Genomic DNA, 18563 nt, shown 5'->3' on the forward strand with positions numbered 1-18563 from the left:
TTATATATATAGTTTTATATATTATTTTTAAGGATTTAGAGAGTGACAGTCTAAGAACTTTATAAAAAAAAACTTTTGAAAGATCTATTTTTTTCTAACAATCCTGTAAATGATTCTAGACAAGAGGAGGGATGTGAATCAATGAAATTACAGAAAAATGTTTCAACATGAAACTGCTTAGTTTATTGTAAGAGCAATTTTAAATATTTGAAAAGCAACCATCCTGGAAGTTTGCCTCATCTAATAGTCATCATTCGTTGTAGGGTGATAATTATTGGAAGTCCTAAACTCCCCCAACTTTGATATGGGATATGAATCAATTTAGACTAATGAACTAATAAATCAGTATACCACAGGATCCATTTTGTATTTTTAGTAAAAAGTAGAAAAAGTTAAATTCTGTCTCTGAGGATAGACTTTAATTTTATAGCAAATTTATGGAATGCATTTTAACTTTCTTTATCTCAATAGAAAAGGTTGGTGACATGAAGATCCGTCCTTAACTGCCTTATGGTACAAAATCCATTGACAACCTAAACAGGTTACTTAAAAAAAAACAAATGGTAAAGACACTAAACTCCAGAAATTCTCTCTTTGGGTAATTGTAAATGTATAATTTAGTTTAATGTATAATTTAAATCTCTGAGGAGTAAAAAGAAAAAAAAATTGTGGAAACCTCCTAAAAAAGAGCTATACATTGTCACTCTAATTAAAAGTTACTAATATTTAGCTTTAAATTGACATAAAATGATGAAAAAATTAATTTACACTTTGGTATTGTACCTCTGAATGTATCCTCCACATCAGAAGTTCAATTACTCTACTGGATAGGCACAGGATTGAATAATTTGTTGCACTAAGAGGAGATTCGATGAAAAATTATCTTTATTCAAGGACCAAGTCCCGCAAGGATAAAAACAAAGGTATGGTCTTGCTAGGAAGTTAAAAACATCAGATTGTCAATATATAATTTTATATTTGATCAAAATATTGAGATTTAAGGAGGTGAAGAAATAGTTGATGTTTAAGTGAAGTTAGGGAAAAGGCATTATGGATAGAAATAGTCAAGGATTTCTAAAATGAGGAGGAATGGACAAGGAAGGATTTATCAAAGGAAGCAATTATATGTGATGGAGCATAAATATTAATTGGTTAGTTTCAGGTGTTCAAGGAGTGCATAGAGGAACATAAGGAGAGGAGTTCAGTGATAGAAGAAGGTTCATCATTTCTTAGGGATTGGAATAGGAAAGAATCATGGTAATATTAACATCAAAATAATTTTAGGTTGATATTATAACAATAAATATGCATGTATCTGGAAACTCCGAAGATAAATCTTACAAAGTAATTCATAAGTTGCTTTAATTTCCCATCCAATTCATCTGTGAATCCCTCATGGTATATGAAGTAATGAAACCATTTTAAAGAGCAATTGGATAAGGAAAACTTATGGAGTTAAGATAGCAGAATCTTAGGGTCAACAGAATCAATTTCAGTTGAAAAATCAGAAAGGGTTAGGAAAGAGTAATTCATCCAGAGCAGCATGCAGAAAATAAAAATGTTTGGAGTCATGGGGAGCTCTGAGGATAGATGGAGGCAAGGGAACATTTACAGGAGTATGAGAAATAGGATTGGTAAAAGAGGAGCTTAGTTCATCAGGAGAAACAGAATAGTAAATGGGAGTAGTCTAAGGATCTTCCACTTTGATCTAAGAACAGGAGCTTGAAAAAGATGACTTGATCTAAAAACAGAAGCTTGGAAAAGATTACATGATCTAAGAACAGGAGCTTGGAAAAGAGAACTTTGGAAGAATCATGCCTTCTTGCTGGGTATTGAGCAATGCTTTCCAAAACAGAGTGCCCCGAATGTATGCCAGGGGTATTGCAAGCGTATGCCACTTTCTCAAAATTTTACTTAAAAGAATATAAAAAATTAGAATAGCAAATGTACAGTGTGTTCCAGCATTTACTTTGTACCGTTTTTTTCTAAATATTTAACCTCTCCAAGAATAATTGTGCAGACATTTTAATTTTTTTTTTTTAGCTCAACAAGGGTACTGGGAAATATTCCAAGGGCACTGGCTAACAAGGGTGCCATGAAATTATTTTAGAGAATGATGGGAGCTGGGTTAAAAACAATTTTAAGAACCACTAGTATATAGGATTGGGTTTGATTTTAGAAGAACTTAAGGAGGAATTGTCATCTGGAATCCAGATATGATGAAAACGTCTCCTGTCTGTGTCTCTTCTTTTCATCAGTTCCCAACTTCTGCAGTGATCAGGGAGCTGTGGACTGTCGGAAGGTAGTGGTTTTAAAACGAGAGCAGTGACTAAGGAAAGTCAAGAAATTTGACCACAGACACTTTACCATTCCATTGATTGAGGAGGTGTAAATAAGTTCTAAGGAATAGAATAATTGGTCAAGAAAAGGAATAATATTTTCATATGCAAATTGATCAAGATTTTACCAAGAGACTTTCCTTGTGGTAAGGATTGGAGTAGAAATGTTTTACAAAACTTGGATAACATCATGTGAGTTGAATAAATGAAATTTTAAACTGAATCTAATATTATGAGGTTTAGCCATGTATCTGAGTACTTGATATGATGGGTGTTTTGATAGGGTACGATGAATAAATTAAGGGAGTAGAGAAGATAAGCAAGGTGATTTATCAAAAGGGTCTGAAAGTAAATTGGCATCATTTTGTTATTCAAAAGAGGAAAATAAGAGAAGAGGGAGAATTCAAAGGATGGCTCAAATCGAACATGAGCATGGCTGTAAACTATGACAAACAAGAGAGAGAATAATCAGAAAAAATCCAGAACTGAAGTATATAACCCACAGTAAAAAAGGCTTGAAGCAATTTTGAACTAGTTTTCTCACTTTTAAACTTCCAGATGACATGAAATTGAACACAGTGGAGCTATAATGTTGGCTTAAGTTTTAATCGTTAGCTTTGGTCAAGATCTATCATCAAAGTAGTTACAGCTTAACAAATTGAGAACCAGAGCAGTCCCAGTCAATGCTGATCTGAACAATCAATGGAGGCCATGGTGATCCTGATGGAGCACTCGAATATTACAATAAAACATCTTTTTTGCTGACAATGGAACACTTGGCAATAAGATGAAGCACTTGCTTGGGACCAGTCAAGTCTTCTACAATAGTTTTCCAAACTTGGCCCGTCAGAATTCCCTTTCATTCATTTTTTTCTACTATAATTATATGTAATAAATACCATGAAATTTATACAGCCCAACTAAGTAAAAATGCAGTATCTTCATTACAATTTTAGCGAATTAAAGATGAGTGAAAGCAATGAAACTGTTCCAAAAATGATGAATTTTTGAAATGTTACAAAAGTTGATCTTAAAAATTTGTTAGAAAATTAGGTAAGTAAAAACTTAAGTGACTACTTATTTTTATAAATTAATATGATCTACACAATTTAATTTATTTAAAAAAATAAGGATTGGTTTAATGAAAAATATATTTTTATAACTTTTGATTTATAGTGAGAACAGGTAAATATTCCAAAATATCCTCATGTCAGATACTGTGTTTTCTCAATGAGGGCAGTATATAATCTTACACTACATCTACAAACATTTAACTACGTTCAAGAAACACACAAATTTGTCCCAGGATTTCCATCACAATGTTCACTGGGGGCTTGGTCAATCCCAAGACTAGCTACAATAAAAGTGATGTAAAACCATAAATTTAATATCTTCTGTGAGATAAGTTGTATTTTGACAACTATTTAGCTATTGGGGTAGGTACATAAATTAGTATTACTTTCAAATTTTTGGTTAAGTATAAAATTGAAGTCAAATTACCACATTGTTTTAACCTACAGTCTCGTGATTGTTGAAATTTCGGCTGACAGACTTCCGAACAACTTTGTCTACGCTTTATTTTTTCTTGGCTTCCTGTGAAAAAAAAAACAAAATTTAGTTAAGCAATGCTAGAAAAAAAATAATTTAATGAGATATAAAACTTAAATTTGTATCATTAGAATGGTGATAGACAATATTTTCTTGCCATAGTATGTTTTATCAGTGAATTACAATCTTGGAGCATTAAATAGAATAGCATAGGCTCTTACTGAATCCTTGGTATATTTTACAATAGATCAACCTGTATTTTTCAAATTTCATCAATATTGTTTTGTTCTGTTTGATGTGATTGATTTTTTATGGTAATAGTTATTAAGATAAGATAATTTACTTCAAAATCTAAGACATTGTATTTCAGAAGCATATTTTATGTTACATCAAACTTTTTGATACAAAAGAGGATTTGATTTTGAAATCAGATACGCACCTAACGTATATAAAATGGATTTGGATAGTTGTTATTGAAATGATATTTTTGTCTTTATCCTACTTATTTTCATTTCCATGAACAATTTTAATTATATCTAATTAATAAATATTACTCATATTTTACATCGTAATAATTGATAACCAATAACTACCCATTGACTATTCAGACTTTTACTTTTCATTCAAGTGTAACTACATACACTGGTTTTTATAAGGTATTTCTTAACTTTTGAACCTTCCACGACCAAACTTTTGCCAGTCCACGATTGCAGCATTTCTGTGCAGTCTGCTGGCATCAAATCAAGTAGTTAAGTTCTACTATGTTTACACCTCCTTATTAGCTTAAATAAAAGAAATTTTTTTTTCTTTCTTTTTCATATTTCTGTTCTTACAACAAGAAACCAGGAAAAGAAAATAAGAACTTTTTTTTATCTTTTCCAAACTTCTGAAAAAAATTTAAGGTGGCGAAAATGAAATTAATAATCAGTATCCAAAAAACAAACATTTTCAGAACTTTTCCAAAACATTCTCCAAAGATCCCTTCCTTGTTCAAATATATATTTACAGTAGGTGTTCCTAAACAATACTTGTTAAGAAAAAAATCCATGCATCATTGGTTAGTTTAGTATAATTTAGTGTTTTTTTTTTTAATGGATGGTTTTCATTTTATGGAAGAAAATTAGAAAAAAAGCTAATTTTTTTGGAAAATAATTGAGGTGGCAGATTCTCAAATTCATTCACAGTACCCTAAGAAACATTAAAATGCAAAATATCAAAATTTTATGTCTTAATACCTGGACTATTGAATTTTTCCAGTATTTTGTTAAACATGACAATTGTAGCATGAGTAGAAGAACTTGACACACACCTGTGAACTATTCCTTTTCTTATTCTCCACTGATTGAAATACCAATAGTCCAGAGCAACTATATTTACAGTGTGGCAAGTTAAATAATATAGACAGCTATATAAGTATAAATGAAAAAAATCAACCATTAGATCATATGCACAACCTGAACATGTGAATTTCTTTAGCCCCCCTTTTTTATCTTATTAATTTGGATCTTTTCAGCAGTGTTACAATTTTAAAAAAAAACATTTTCAACCCAACCAACTGGAACTTTAAATCGATTTTCAGTAAACTCAAGAACACAAAATATTCCTAACTCAAAGTAAAATTGAGTTTCTTTCAACTTCAATTTATCAAGTACTATGTATGTATGTATAAATAGATGTTATATTTTTACTGACATACATTGTGCCAGGTTATAGGCTAAATAAACATTTAGCAACTTCCATTCTAAGTAAACATTAACAACTTTCTTTAATACAAAATAAACATTAACAAATTCCATGTATAAACATACATCAAAGTGTATTACTACTATTATAAATTTACATTAGAAAGACTGTAATTACTCACTGTCATGACAGGCTCAGTCATGAATTAATTAATTGAACTAGGTTTGAGTAAGTTTCTCTGATATTTTATTTATACCGGTCAGAAATGTCTGGGTTATATACCCATTGTATTACATAGAATTTTTGTAATGTCTGACTAAAAATTGTGCTATATGTCAATTGGAAGAAGAAAGAGGTATTCTACTTATGTAGCTGCATGTTGTAAATTTGGAATATGCAGTACCAATCTTGCATTTGGCACTTAAATACTCGTTATTGTCCTTTGGTAGTCAAGTGCAGCCAATACACACATAAAAACATGCATATTTTCTTCTAATATAGACCAAAACTTTATTTCTTACCACAATTACAGTCGGCTCGACTGTAGCTTTCAAGCTTGGAGCTTCCAATGCAGTCTCCTTGACTTCTAGTCTGACATATTTCTGCACAGGGCTTAATGTAAGTAATTTTCTTAGATCGGCCTGTAAATATTTTTTAAAAAAATCATATTAATATGTTATGGCAATCATCATTGTATTTGTTTGTACTTGTACACTGATTCTTACCACAATAATTGTCATTTTCATAACATCTTTCTCTAGCTATATTAGATTCCTGACATTCTTGACATTTTGGTTGACATATTTCTGAACATGTTGGAATACTATTTTTTTCTTGGTCTCCTGAAATATTTTAGTCTTATATAAATGATATAATAAAAAAAAAAAAAAAGAAATTAGATACTACATAAGTATTATTTATTTTATTAGTTTTGTATTGATTACTCACCACAACAGTTTTTATTTGGTTTACAAAATTTTTGATATTTTGGTTGATCTGATTCTGAACAAGACGAAATACAGCCCACTTCTTGATTCCCTAAAAAAATAAAAATAGCAACTTAAAATAAAATTAGAATTATGTGGCAAAATGCAGTGGTATTATTGATTACAATAGAAATTAAAATACACCATGCTTGACTGATGATAAATGCCAACACAATTAAAATAAAACAATATTAATGGATACTGAGAATTTAGTAAGACTTGAAATGGATAAAGATTAAACAAGAGGTATAATTAGTTGTAGAAATGCCTGCCTCTGTTTTCAGTGATACAAATATTAGGAATAGATCTGGATACATAGATATACATACATACGAGGGTGAGTCAATTATTATCTGGAATATAGTTATAAAATTTCATTGTAATCAAATAGGAAACTTACAAATACATCATTTTTCGACATCCCCTTGCTTTTCAATGCACTTGGTCCATTGTAGCTCAAGCTTCATGATGCCCTCATTAAAAAAGGTTTTTGGTTGAGCTGTGAGCCAGGAATGCACTGCTTCTTTCATTGCTTCGTCCGAAGTAAATCAACAGCCCCTTAATGCCTTTTATTTATTTATTATAGTTTTATTTCCACTTTCCCCAGCCTTACAAGCAATACAGGTATGCAGCAGTTCGATGTTACATATCCATCATCAAACTACTGCTAATGAATCATTTACAATTTTAATCATTTATGTACAGTTTTCTTAAGGTTCAGTCTTCTGTGTGTCTTCTGACCGCATGCATTCCAGGGGCTGGTCTTCTTCATTGACGAATATTGAAGTAGCTTGGTCCAATAATCGTTTTCCACCCGTAAGTACAAATTCTTTGTAATACGGGTAGTTTTCTTCGCTTACTAGCTGAGGGGAGTCATTCTCTGTCAGGCCGTAGAGTCCGGCTTCCCTCAGCAATCTGGCCCGTATTGCATCAATAGCGATACAGTCTATGATCATGTCGGCAGTCTCCGGAACACCACAACTAGGGCATAGAAGGTCAATATCCATTCCGTGGCCATGAAGCTTGACTTGAAATCCCCCATACCCCATGAGAAATTAAGAGCCAGTAGTCTGGGAGGGTCTTTGCTTCCATTCGTGACTGAACGGTGGGGAAATATTTCTTTAAGGTAGCACCTTTTGGGCTTGTCATCCAACGCTGGTTCCATTCTTTGGTGGTGGCCTCCCGAAGAATGGTTTTCCATTTACTTGGGCTCTCACTAACCCTAACATGAAGATTTGCCAGCAGACCTGCAGAAACTTTCTTGAATTTAAACATCATAATTTCTTCCAGCAGGAGAATGTCGAGATGTACCCCTCCTGCTAAAACTTGTATCGCCTCATGTGAGACATTCTGGTATACCTTGGTGACTCTAAGCAAAGCCATCCGTAGGATTTTCGCCAATTTTCTCTTCTACCGTTGCGAGAGATTCCGGTTCCAGGCAGGGGAGCTATACCTCAGAATACCCATGACCATTCCTTTGCATATGGTCATTGTCGCTGGGAATCTGAGGTCCCAGAAGGCGCCCCCAACACGACTAAGGCCGTTCAAGGATTGGGCCACCCTATTTCTCAAGTAATCCAAGTGAGGAGTCATGTTAAATCCTCTTCTAAATCCCACACCAAGGTAGGTGACTACCTCACTTGGACGTATCCTTGTTCCTAGAATTATTAAATTAAAAGGGTGGGCCCCATCAGTTTTTCCTCTTAAGAGAATGGCCTGTGTCTTGCTAGAGGCCATTCCCAACTTTTTCCTCTCGCTCCATTCTCTAACCAGGCTGGCACAACGTTCTGCTTGCTGTTTTAGGCCAACTCTGCTATTAGAGGACACCACTGCAGCCAGATCATCGACGTAACCAGTGGCTGGGAACCGCTCTCCCTCTAAGACTCCCAACAACTCGTCAAAAATTAGCTTCTATAGGGCTGGATTTTTGTCAAGTTATTGCCAACCTTAATGCCTCTTTGAGTGAACCAAACAAGTGATCCATGTTTTGTCACCAGTAATAATCCTGTCTAAAAAGTTGTCCTGTTCATTACCATAGCGATCCAAATGTTTTTGGCAGGTGTCCAAGTGCGTTCGTTTATGCAACTGTACGAGTTGTTTTGAGACCCATATTGCACAAACTTTATGAAACTCAAGTCTGTTGTGGATGATTTCATAGGCAGAACCATCACTAGTTTGCAGACGATAAGCCACTTTTTCAATAGTTACTCATCTGTCTCAAAGCACCATTTCCCCTGAATGCTCAATGTTTTCTTCATTTGTGGTAGTAAACGGTTGTCCGGCTTCTTCATCACTAGTGCAAACATTTCTGAATTTTTCAATCCATTCATAGACACTCCGTTATGGCAAAACACTGTTCCTGTACTGTACCTGTCTTTGATGAATTTTGGCCCCTGATACACCTTCCAACCACAAAAAATGGATCATTGAACATAGCTCTTCTTTGGTGCAAATAGAAAGTGAAGCCGCCATGATTAACAGTGATAACGAAACTAACCTAGCACCTTGAAACTTGCATAGACATAATAACAAATAAACAAAGTATGCGTCATCAACACAAAATTACAGCGCTACCAACATAAAGAAAAATATAACTAAATTGCAGATAAATATTTACTTACCCTCGTAAATGTAGATACACTATATGAAACAAAATAAATCAAAGAGGAGACCTAAAATACTATTAATGACTATAATTTCTACTCCTCTATCAGTTCACCTATTTTTTGATTGGGATCATAAATTTTTAAGCAACAAAATTGTATGACAGAAAAATTATCGACACCAATGGTTTATAATAAAAGGCTAATTAAAGTCTAAATTGTAGTCAATGAAATGAATAATAATAAATAATATTATGGGGTTATTCCATATGAAACCACAAGAGGCCTGAACCTCTATGTCTCATATTTTAATGTTTTTTCTTTATTAGTTATATCAACTAAATACCTAACAAAATATTTTTTTATATTTATAAAATGAATATTTTTTATTTAGGTTTTTAAAAATTACAGAAACAACTACTTTTCACCAATTTTTAGATCAAAAAATGCTTGTATATTTACTAATGAATATACTAGAGGGATGTTTGATAGCTAATTTAAAACTTATTGCATGTTCTTGCATTTGATTTGTCAAAACAATGGAATTATTTGTTAATTTTGAATTTCGAAAATCTTAAAAATACCATCATAGATTGATAAAAAAAAAAAAAAAAAAGTTTGTGTAGTAAGAATACAATTTACTAAGGATGTAATTATTGCATTGAATATTATTTCTTGATATACAATGTAATAAAGATTACAATGGATAAGTAAATGCAACAAGCTTTAAAATTCCCATTGAACATCCCTATAGCATAATCAGTTATAAATCTATGAGCATTTTTGTGATCCAAATTATAGTGAAATTTTGCTATTTCCACAATTTTGAAAAAATATATATATTAAGAAACTATTCAAATAAAAAAATCTATCGGTGATTTATTTGGTATATTACTAATGCACAACGAATGGGACATAGAAGTTCAAGCCTCTGGTGATTTCATATTGTTTCTTTACATAAATAGTGACACATGTGACAAATAAAGTTTTTTTTAAATGCTGTATTAGACCTATTCCATAGACTACTAGGGCTACTTAACACAACCCTATTAGCTTTAGGATATCCTGTAGGAAATTCCCAGTAGAAAAAGTAATCCTTGGGTTCTATCTTTTGAATATGTCCTATTCAAAAATAAATCAAACATTTTTTTAGGTCAGATACACCACTATTTAAGTAAAGCAGTGAATTGGCATGCATGACTTTAAAGCCATATTAATATTTCTGAAACTTAAAAATTTTCTGTATAAAAATGACTCACCACAACAATTTGTAGTATTTTCGGTTTGATTATAACCTTGTTGACACATTGGCTGGCTTGTTTTTGAACAAACCGAAATACAGTCAACACTGTTTTCATTACCTATTGTTAACAGAAAATTATTAGTGCAAGTTATTAATTTTAAAAAATGTTATTTAAACAACATAATATGCTGTTTAAGTCTAAGAGTTGATCACAATGTTTGATTGAAAATTACTAACCACAATAATTGTTGCATTGATCAAAACTATCCTGATATTTTGATTGGCATATTTCAGAATAAGATGGCTTACAAATTGGTCTTTCTTGGTCATCTATATATGTTCATAAAATTATATTAATATAGTAATAAATTAAAATTTTATCTGAATAATAAATATAATAATAAGTAACAATACTTACTGCAATAAATTTTGATTTGGCTACAGGGTCTTTCTTTCCTACAGTCGAAAGATTTTGGCTGGCATATTTTAGAGCAAGGAGGTAAAGAAATATCAGATTTCCCTGAAATCAGCAAACAAATTCTTTATATTCAAATTTTTATTATCAATTATTGAACAAAACAAAAAAAGTACTGTAAAAAACAAGGTAGGAACTTCAAAACTTTTCAAAAACTTCAAGGAATTTTACAAAATGTTACTTATCTAAATAAACCCAACCTCCACTGAAAAAGATTTGTTTATCCCTTTTGAGTGAGCACAGTGAGGGTAAAGTGGCAGCTAGCATCTAATTAAAGCGGTAATTATAATAATTATATAAATAGGAATTTAAAATTTTTGAATTTCCCACAGATAGAGTTTGATTTGTACAGTAGTAGGGGAAAATACAATAAACATAAATTACTTGTGATAATTTACTTCTTGAAAAGGGCTTGCATAGAAACTGAATGAGCCAAGATCACAAAGAAGAATGCTTAAAATAGCCTGTGTCTCAAAGGAGACAACTGACAAATCAGAGGACAACTTGCAAAAAGTCCTTCTTCAGACACCTATATACCTAACAGATTTCTGTCATAGTGGTTCTACTACAGTGGTGAGACAGTGTTTTGACGCAGAAAATAAACTTAACCAAGCTGACAGTTCAGCTTGGTGAATGAATGATAAAATAACCAATGACTGTTACCATAGACCAGTAGTTCCCAAGCTATAGAAGTTCACTGAGATTAAAATTTAACCCTGTGCAGACTACCTCCACTCTCCATTTGAGAAAAAAGGGGTCTCCGAAAGAACCTACTTCCTAATAACCTTATACCATAGCTAGCTTAGGCTCATGGGATTTAGCCCCACTACTTCGTGAGCTGGACATTTCAAAGTCCGGTGTCACATATTTTCAGAGGGTTTATTGCTAATATTTCCTGATCTTTAAGTTTTGGTTAAAATATTTCAGTTGGTAAATGCACTATAAAAGTATCTCAAAATGTAATTTTAAGCAATTTAGTTTTTAAACTCTTTACTGTGGGAGATCCCTCTCCCTTGTTCCCAGTCGGAAGTGTGGGTGGTAAACACATTGCTTAATTTCAGATTTAGTAGTCAGCAGAATTCTAAGGGCTGAGAACCTCTTAGTTACCTGTTGGCAGCGTTCCTACAAGAATAACTTTTAAAAAAATTACTTACCACGGCAATCGCTTCCGTGAGAACAACGCCCGCAAGGATTTCTTTCAGAGCACACTTCTGAATAAGTTGGTACACAATTCCGTGTTTCTGTTTAAAAATTTCAAATATACATTAATAAAAATTATACTGTGTTTTATTGTGTGATTAAAATAAAAAAATTAAATCTGTACTACTACAACCCAGGACAGAGGTGCAGTGAGGGAAAAAAGTACTGCTACTAGACAAACGGTTGTGAAAGGAGGTAATTCGGTCAGAATTACGCCCGATCGCCAGACTTTTACTCAATTAAGGGTACTCACTTTATGAGGTTGGGTGGAATTTAAAAATAAAAAACATTTTTGAAATTTTAAAGTGGAGGGATTTTTGAACTTTTGAAGTGGAGGGATTTTTGTTAAAGCATGTAAGTAATTATACTTGAGGATTGTTAATAAGGATTAATTTACTAGTGCAGAACCCAAAAGGGGGAGATGAACTACACCCTCTTATCCCTGAGGAATTAATTAATATGCATCTATAAGAATATGTCCCAATCGAATTTTCATGATTGCATAGAAACATTCGTAGCAATGTGTTAAATGCAAGGAAATTCATATAATTTTAATTCAAGAATTAAAAGATAAGTACCTATTAAGAGATGTATATTAGGTATGTATTTTGTACTTAATATTTCAACATAAGTGTATCCAAGTTATCTGAAGCTAATATTTCTCTTTTACATGTATCTAATAACAGAATTTCATCTCAATGGAGAAGAAGCAATAATTACTTATGCACTATACAAATTTCTCTGAATATTTCCCCAGCAAAAGAAAAAGAAGTCTTCATTAGGAAACTAGACAATTAACTAGATTGGCATAGCGATTAACTTAATGAGCACACTTTAGGATAAAGATGAAAGCGGTATTAAAAATTAAATAAATAAATAAATTAACATACCGCTTCTATCACAAGTATTATATCTGCTGGTAGAGTATTCTGTATTGGAGATGCAACATTTCCTTTGACGTGAGTCTAGCGTACAGTCAATTTTTTCACGTCTACCTGAAAAAGTTAACATATTTACAATCAAAGTTTAGTAGACACTTTCTAATGTAAAAAATATATTTAGAAATGATGGCTTATTTATTGTGTTTTTCCTCTTATTTATTTGTTTGTTGTTATAATCAATATTTTTGAAAGCAATACACATACTTATTTAGAACTGGTCAAAAACTTTTGGCAATAAAATGGCTAATTGAGTTACGTGTATATTGCATGGCATACCGTTTGTGGGTATAGCACCCAAAAAATTTAAAGATAGTACAAAAAAAATTTATATTTATTTGTATTGTACAGTAATATAAACTTATTTAATCTAAAACGATTGTTTTGTTTTTTCTGTAAAATTTAGTCCAAGATGAAAATGACCAAAGTGTGGTTAAAGAGCCACAAACATATGAAATATATATTTATAATTTTTTTCTATTTTGTTATATAATCACTATATATATATATATATGAAAACATAGTTCCAGAATAATTTTGAATATATTTTAATCCCAACTTTAGCTTTATTGGAGAAAAAAAATGCGTACCACAATAATCAGCTTGAGGGCAGCCACACACCGTGATGTTGGGCCGACAGTCATTACAGTTCGATTCGCGTTCAAACTTGATCAATCGTGGAGGTCCGCACACTGTCCTACCACTGACCACTGTCAATATGGCCCATCCGGTGACAATACTTGCCCTGCAAACACATAAATGAGAAATAAATTTAATATTAATTAAAATAGTAGGTAATTTCCACGTTGAGTGGAATAGAGAACTGTAACAGAGACTGATTGACTCTTTCGTTTAGACCCAACACTCCAATATCAGTCACTAAGTTGATTGAGGACGTAGCTGGAATATGGAGGTCTGAAGTGTTATCTCTTTTTTGCGAAGAACATGTTTTTTTAAGTTCCTATTATCTTAACTATAATCTTTAAAAAGTTTCAGGGAGCTATCTCAATTTTTTGCTATGACTATTTTCTTGACCTGCTTGCTGCCCCCTTTTTCTATGGAACGCTCAAATATAATACAGTTATTTTATCTCTGTAGGACTAAGTTATTTATTTTTAGAGAACATTCTTTCGGACAGTGTTACAAGAGCTTTGGCTTAATAAAAGATAAAATAAAATTTTTTAAAAAAATGACGTCATTGAAAGCATGAAAACGTATTTGAAGAACATTGTTTCCATCTCCCTTTCAGTTACTGATTGATCCAACTATCATAATTTACTAAGAAGAAGGTATGGGGGCTTTATTCCAAAATAAATTCAAGGTACAAAATATGTTATATCGTATTGAAGTATAAATCCACAGGAGAAATCTTTGCATCCAAAACCTAAGACCGAGATAAAATGGTTCCCTTCAGATACATGACCAAATTTTTATTCAGTTTATCTCTCAAGAAGTCACCAACAGTTCCTTTGGTGAAAAATAAGATCGATGGTCCAAATCTGATATGAAGTACGTCAAACAATAAAAAAACCCAAAGTTGTTTGAAAACCTGTTTCAGCAATCGAATGCACCAAACTTGACAAAACTATTCCTGAAGAGAATCATTATAATAAGTATGTAGGGAGTGAAGAAAATTCGTATACTTCAGCAGATTTTTCATTTTTCATGATGTTCAGACATCGTGAAGTGATTTTGGGTCATCTAGTGAATGAATGTTATTATCATTTAGTACTAAAAATGTTTTCCAAAAATGTCCTAACTTCCTAACAAAACGAGTGAGAAATGGATTCACATGAAAATAATAATATTTGGACATAATGTCTAAGAAAAGTTCATCTGATTTAGTTAACAATGTTTTCCTATATTTGTTTTTCCTTAATTTGAGTTTTTGTTACTAAGAAAGGTTTTTAAAAATCAAGTTTATTCATTTACTACTGGTACCCTAAACTTTCATGACGAATATTCTAGAAGACATATGAACAAAAAAAAAGTTCATTTCTATTCCTTATCAATTTGAGTAAAAAAAAAAATCTGGGAATAAGGTTATTTCTGGTATAACGCGCTTGAGGAAGATCTGATTCGTTAGCTAAACTATTGAGCTTATTGACATAAAACCCGTTTTATCTTCTTAGTGAATAGCAGTACTCATCATTTTCAAGGTCTATGACGTATTATATGTTGTCAATAAGTCTGAGCGAAGTTGTGAAAAGTTTGAAGCTCAACACCTCAAAACACGAATTTGGATTATACCACGTAACTGCAGCTATGTCCTTAATTATTATGATTAATTTATGTTTATTTATTAAGTTATAAGTAAGAAATTTCGATTTCTAAGAACTAATGAATTCCACTTTAGGTAAAGAGAAGTTTAACGGTGTTATTCTATATTTAGCCTTTCAAATCACTAAAATCAAAATGACTATTGCTGCACCAATTAGCAGAATCCATAGTTTTATGAAGCACAAAGAAGCTTGGAAAAGGTTGTTGTGATGAAATGTGATGCCACTTTACTTCTGAGATATTTCTTGAAAAAACAATATGTTTATTTTAAAATACCAAATTTTATTTGTCTTTTTGTGACATAATTATTGTAATTTCTAGTATTTTTAAAAATTTAATTAGAGGATCACAGATTTCGATGAATCTATTTGCACTTCTGTTCCTAAGACTTTGGTGTAAAATTAAAAAAAAACAAAAAAAAAAACAAAGTAAGCATCCAGGCAAACATATGCCATCATTGTTGCCTTCAGCGGACCCGGCATTCTATTCTTATAATGCCATCCCGGCAAAACAAGATAATGAAATAGCCGGTATATGTATATATGTATGCATATATATTTGCAAATGCCTATTTATTTGTTCCAGGAGGTAAGAAAAAAAAATAAAATAAGACTCATTCTACATGATTTTTTTTTATCGTACGCTGCCTGGAATGTCAACCCAAATTTTGAGAGGGATTACATTTTTTTTATTATCATTGTATATGATCGTTTTGCTTTTTGGAGAGCCAACTAAATAGGTTTTTTATACTTCTCATGTTATAATCTCGATTGGTACTAAAAGGGTTAAATCTCTGTCAACCCAACACAAATTCCGTTCACGCATTAGTCTCCTCTCTTCAATAGCTGATGAACACACGTTCATCATAAAGTTTGGAGGATGAAGGAGAGAATTTTCAGAACTTTATAATTTTAATATAACTAACTATTCAAGAAAGGACATCATGGAGAAGGCTAATTGGGAAGCATATGAACATATCAGATTAGTGATGATAATACAAGTTTAAATAATAATTATATTCATAATTTTATAATAAAAAATAACATTTGCATAAACTGGACCAAATTATTAAAATGACCCAACAATTTCAACAAATATATTACAACTGCTAAATGTTAAACTACATTTTCATTAAATTATTCCATTTAGTTTCGATTGTTAAGTAAGTGATCCAAAAAAATATTTTAATCAAAATAAAACGTGGTATTTAAAAAGAAAGTAATCAATGGATCTAATTTAACTGAACATAACCTAGAAATGTATATGATCTACATTTAAAAAATAGGATGGATTAAATTCACGTAAAATTCAGAATTTAATAATCCTTTAACTGGAAGATTCTTATGGTATTAACTGGATTTAGTGAATGACACAATTTCTTCCTTATTAAACTATAATAGTTTATTTCATATCATACAGCAACGTTTCGGGAGATTTCCCCCATCTTCAGGCTATTGTTACACAGTCATGCTGCAGCACAATTCGTAGATTTTGTAAGAATTTTACATTAAAATTTTTCATATGGTCTTCATTCATAACCATATTGTTATTCTAAATTTAATAATCCTTTAACTGGAAGATTCTTATGGTATTAACTGGATTTAGTAAAATTCAGTTTTATGGTAAGATTAGACAGAAATAGAAAAAAAAGGGATAAGTATATTATTGAAGTCATAATAAATTTCAAATTAAATTTTCTAACAAAAAAAAAACATTTCTAGGGAATTAGAAAATAAAGAAAAGTAAACAGTGAAAAAATCAAATAAAAATAATTAAAAACTTGCTAATATGTTAAGAACCAAAATGTAATCTATCTAATCTACCGTACAAAAAAAACAACAGTGAAGTGACTTTAATGCCGGGCTCAGCAGAATACGTCCAGGTCTCAGAGCTTTCCTAAGACCACCGCTGGATAATTATCAGATTTTTTTTTTGTTTTCTTTTTGTTCTTTCATGTAGACTGTAATGTTAAACAGTTTTAAAGATTTTGATAAAGCTTGCCTTAAGTTTTCTCGTTAAAGCCTTTAAGCTTTTCTTATATGAAATAAATTCTCTATAAAATAACACGAAAAAAGCTTCCAAGATAGGAAAACTTTATTTGGATATGATTCAATAAGGATCCATTTTCAGTTAAATTAAAATTGTGTGAAGATTATTTGATAGTTAATTAAATGGTCTCTAGAAACATTTTTTATCTTAAGTTTTAATCCAAAACTTTTTATGAGTTTTGAATTTACACGGGAACTTTACAATACAGCTCCTGAAACATATTTGATGCTGGTTTGAAATAGTTATTAAATTGCCAACAAAACCAAATTAAAGAAATATGTATAGCATAATGAAACCAATATATGCGAAAATATAGCCGAAATACAAACTATATGTGTAATGAACACTAAACCCAAAGCGATAAGAAATATCGTGTAAGTGGATACATAAAATATTTTTTTCTTTGTTATTTACTGATATAATAAATCATTAATGCTAATAAGAAACCATTGTGTAATTATTTAAAGAATTTTTAAAAGTCAATTTAAAAAAGTAATTGCTTTTCTGCTGAAATTTAACTGCGTCTCCGTCCAACAAATCCGAAGAAGTCACTTACATTCATTTTTGAGAAATGATTATAATTACAATATTCTTAAATGAAAAAGATAAGGGAGAGTTAAAATAATAGAATATTTTTATAATAATAAGAATTACATAAGGTTTTAAATGTTGAATTTGAAAAATAATTAAGAACAATTATTATACTAGTAAAAAAAGCCATATGACCGACAAAATTATAGATTAAATTTAAATGTTATTGCTTAGTTAGGTTCCAAACGTCTATATTAATTAATTTCGATGCCGAATTTTCGAAAAAATTGAAACTTTTCTACTGTATATTCTTCGTTTAGGATGAAAGAGGTAAATGGAAGGGGAAATGTGCTGACACTATTTACAAAATCATAAAATGCAACCATGGCACAATTATTATCAGCTGCTATTCAAACACTGTACGCGGTTTTGATTCGAATAACACTAACCTAATTTTATTTAAGATGTAATCGATTCAGTTTCAACAAAACACATAATATGTATGTTGTCAAAAATAAAATCTATTGTCATAGTCGTCTCATTTCAGATGGGCCTCATGTTATATTTTAATATGCAAGGCGTTTCTCAATCCTACTAACATAAGGTTTAAACATGATACTGTAGTAATTTTGGTACTAACAGGTACGGATTATTTTACTAGAACTATGACCAAAAAAAAAAAAAAAAA

General features: G+C 31.3%; 1 protein-coding gene across 1 annotated transcript in view; it reads right to left on the reverse strand.

The window, feature by feature from the left end:
- LOC106687120 (balbiani ring protein 3) overlaps positions 1–18563 on the reverse strand; it is a 65505-nt gene that overhangs the window by 30783 nt on the left and 16159 nt on the right. The window contains exons 3-12 of the mRNA XM_067047022.1: positions 13606–13760; positions 12968–13072; positions 12032–12118; positions 10821–10922; positions 10640–10732; positions 10419–10520; positions 6519–6608; positions 6296–6412; positions 6092–6211; positions 3840–3932 (exon numbers count right to left, since the gene is read on the reverse strand). Of these exons, the coding sequence (XP_066903123.1) occupies positions 3840–3932; positions 6092–6211; positions 6296–6412; positions 6519–6608; positions 10419–10520; positions 10640–10732; positions 10821–10922; positions 12032–12118; positions 12968–13072; positions 13606–13760 (1064 nt within the window). The remainder of the gene's footprint in view (positions 1–3839; positions 3933–6091; positions 6212–6295; positions 6413–6518; positions 6609–10418; positions 10521–10639; positions 10733–10820; positions 10923–12031; positions 12119–12967; positions 13073–13605; positions 13761–18563) is intronic.

The sequence above is a fragment of the Halyomorpha halys genome, unplaced genomic scaffold (genome assembly GCF_000696795.3).
Source record: "Halyomorpha halys isolate HHAL.00 unplaced genomic scaffold, Hhal_1.1 Scaffold914.1, whole genome shotgun sequence".
Taxonomy (NCBI): Eukaryota; Metazoa; Arthropoda; class Insecta; order Hemiptera; family Pentatomidae; genus Halyomorpha; species Halyomorpha halys.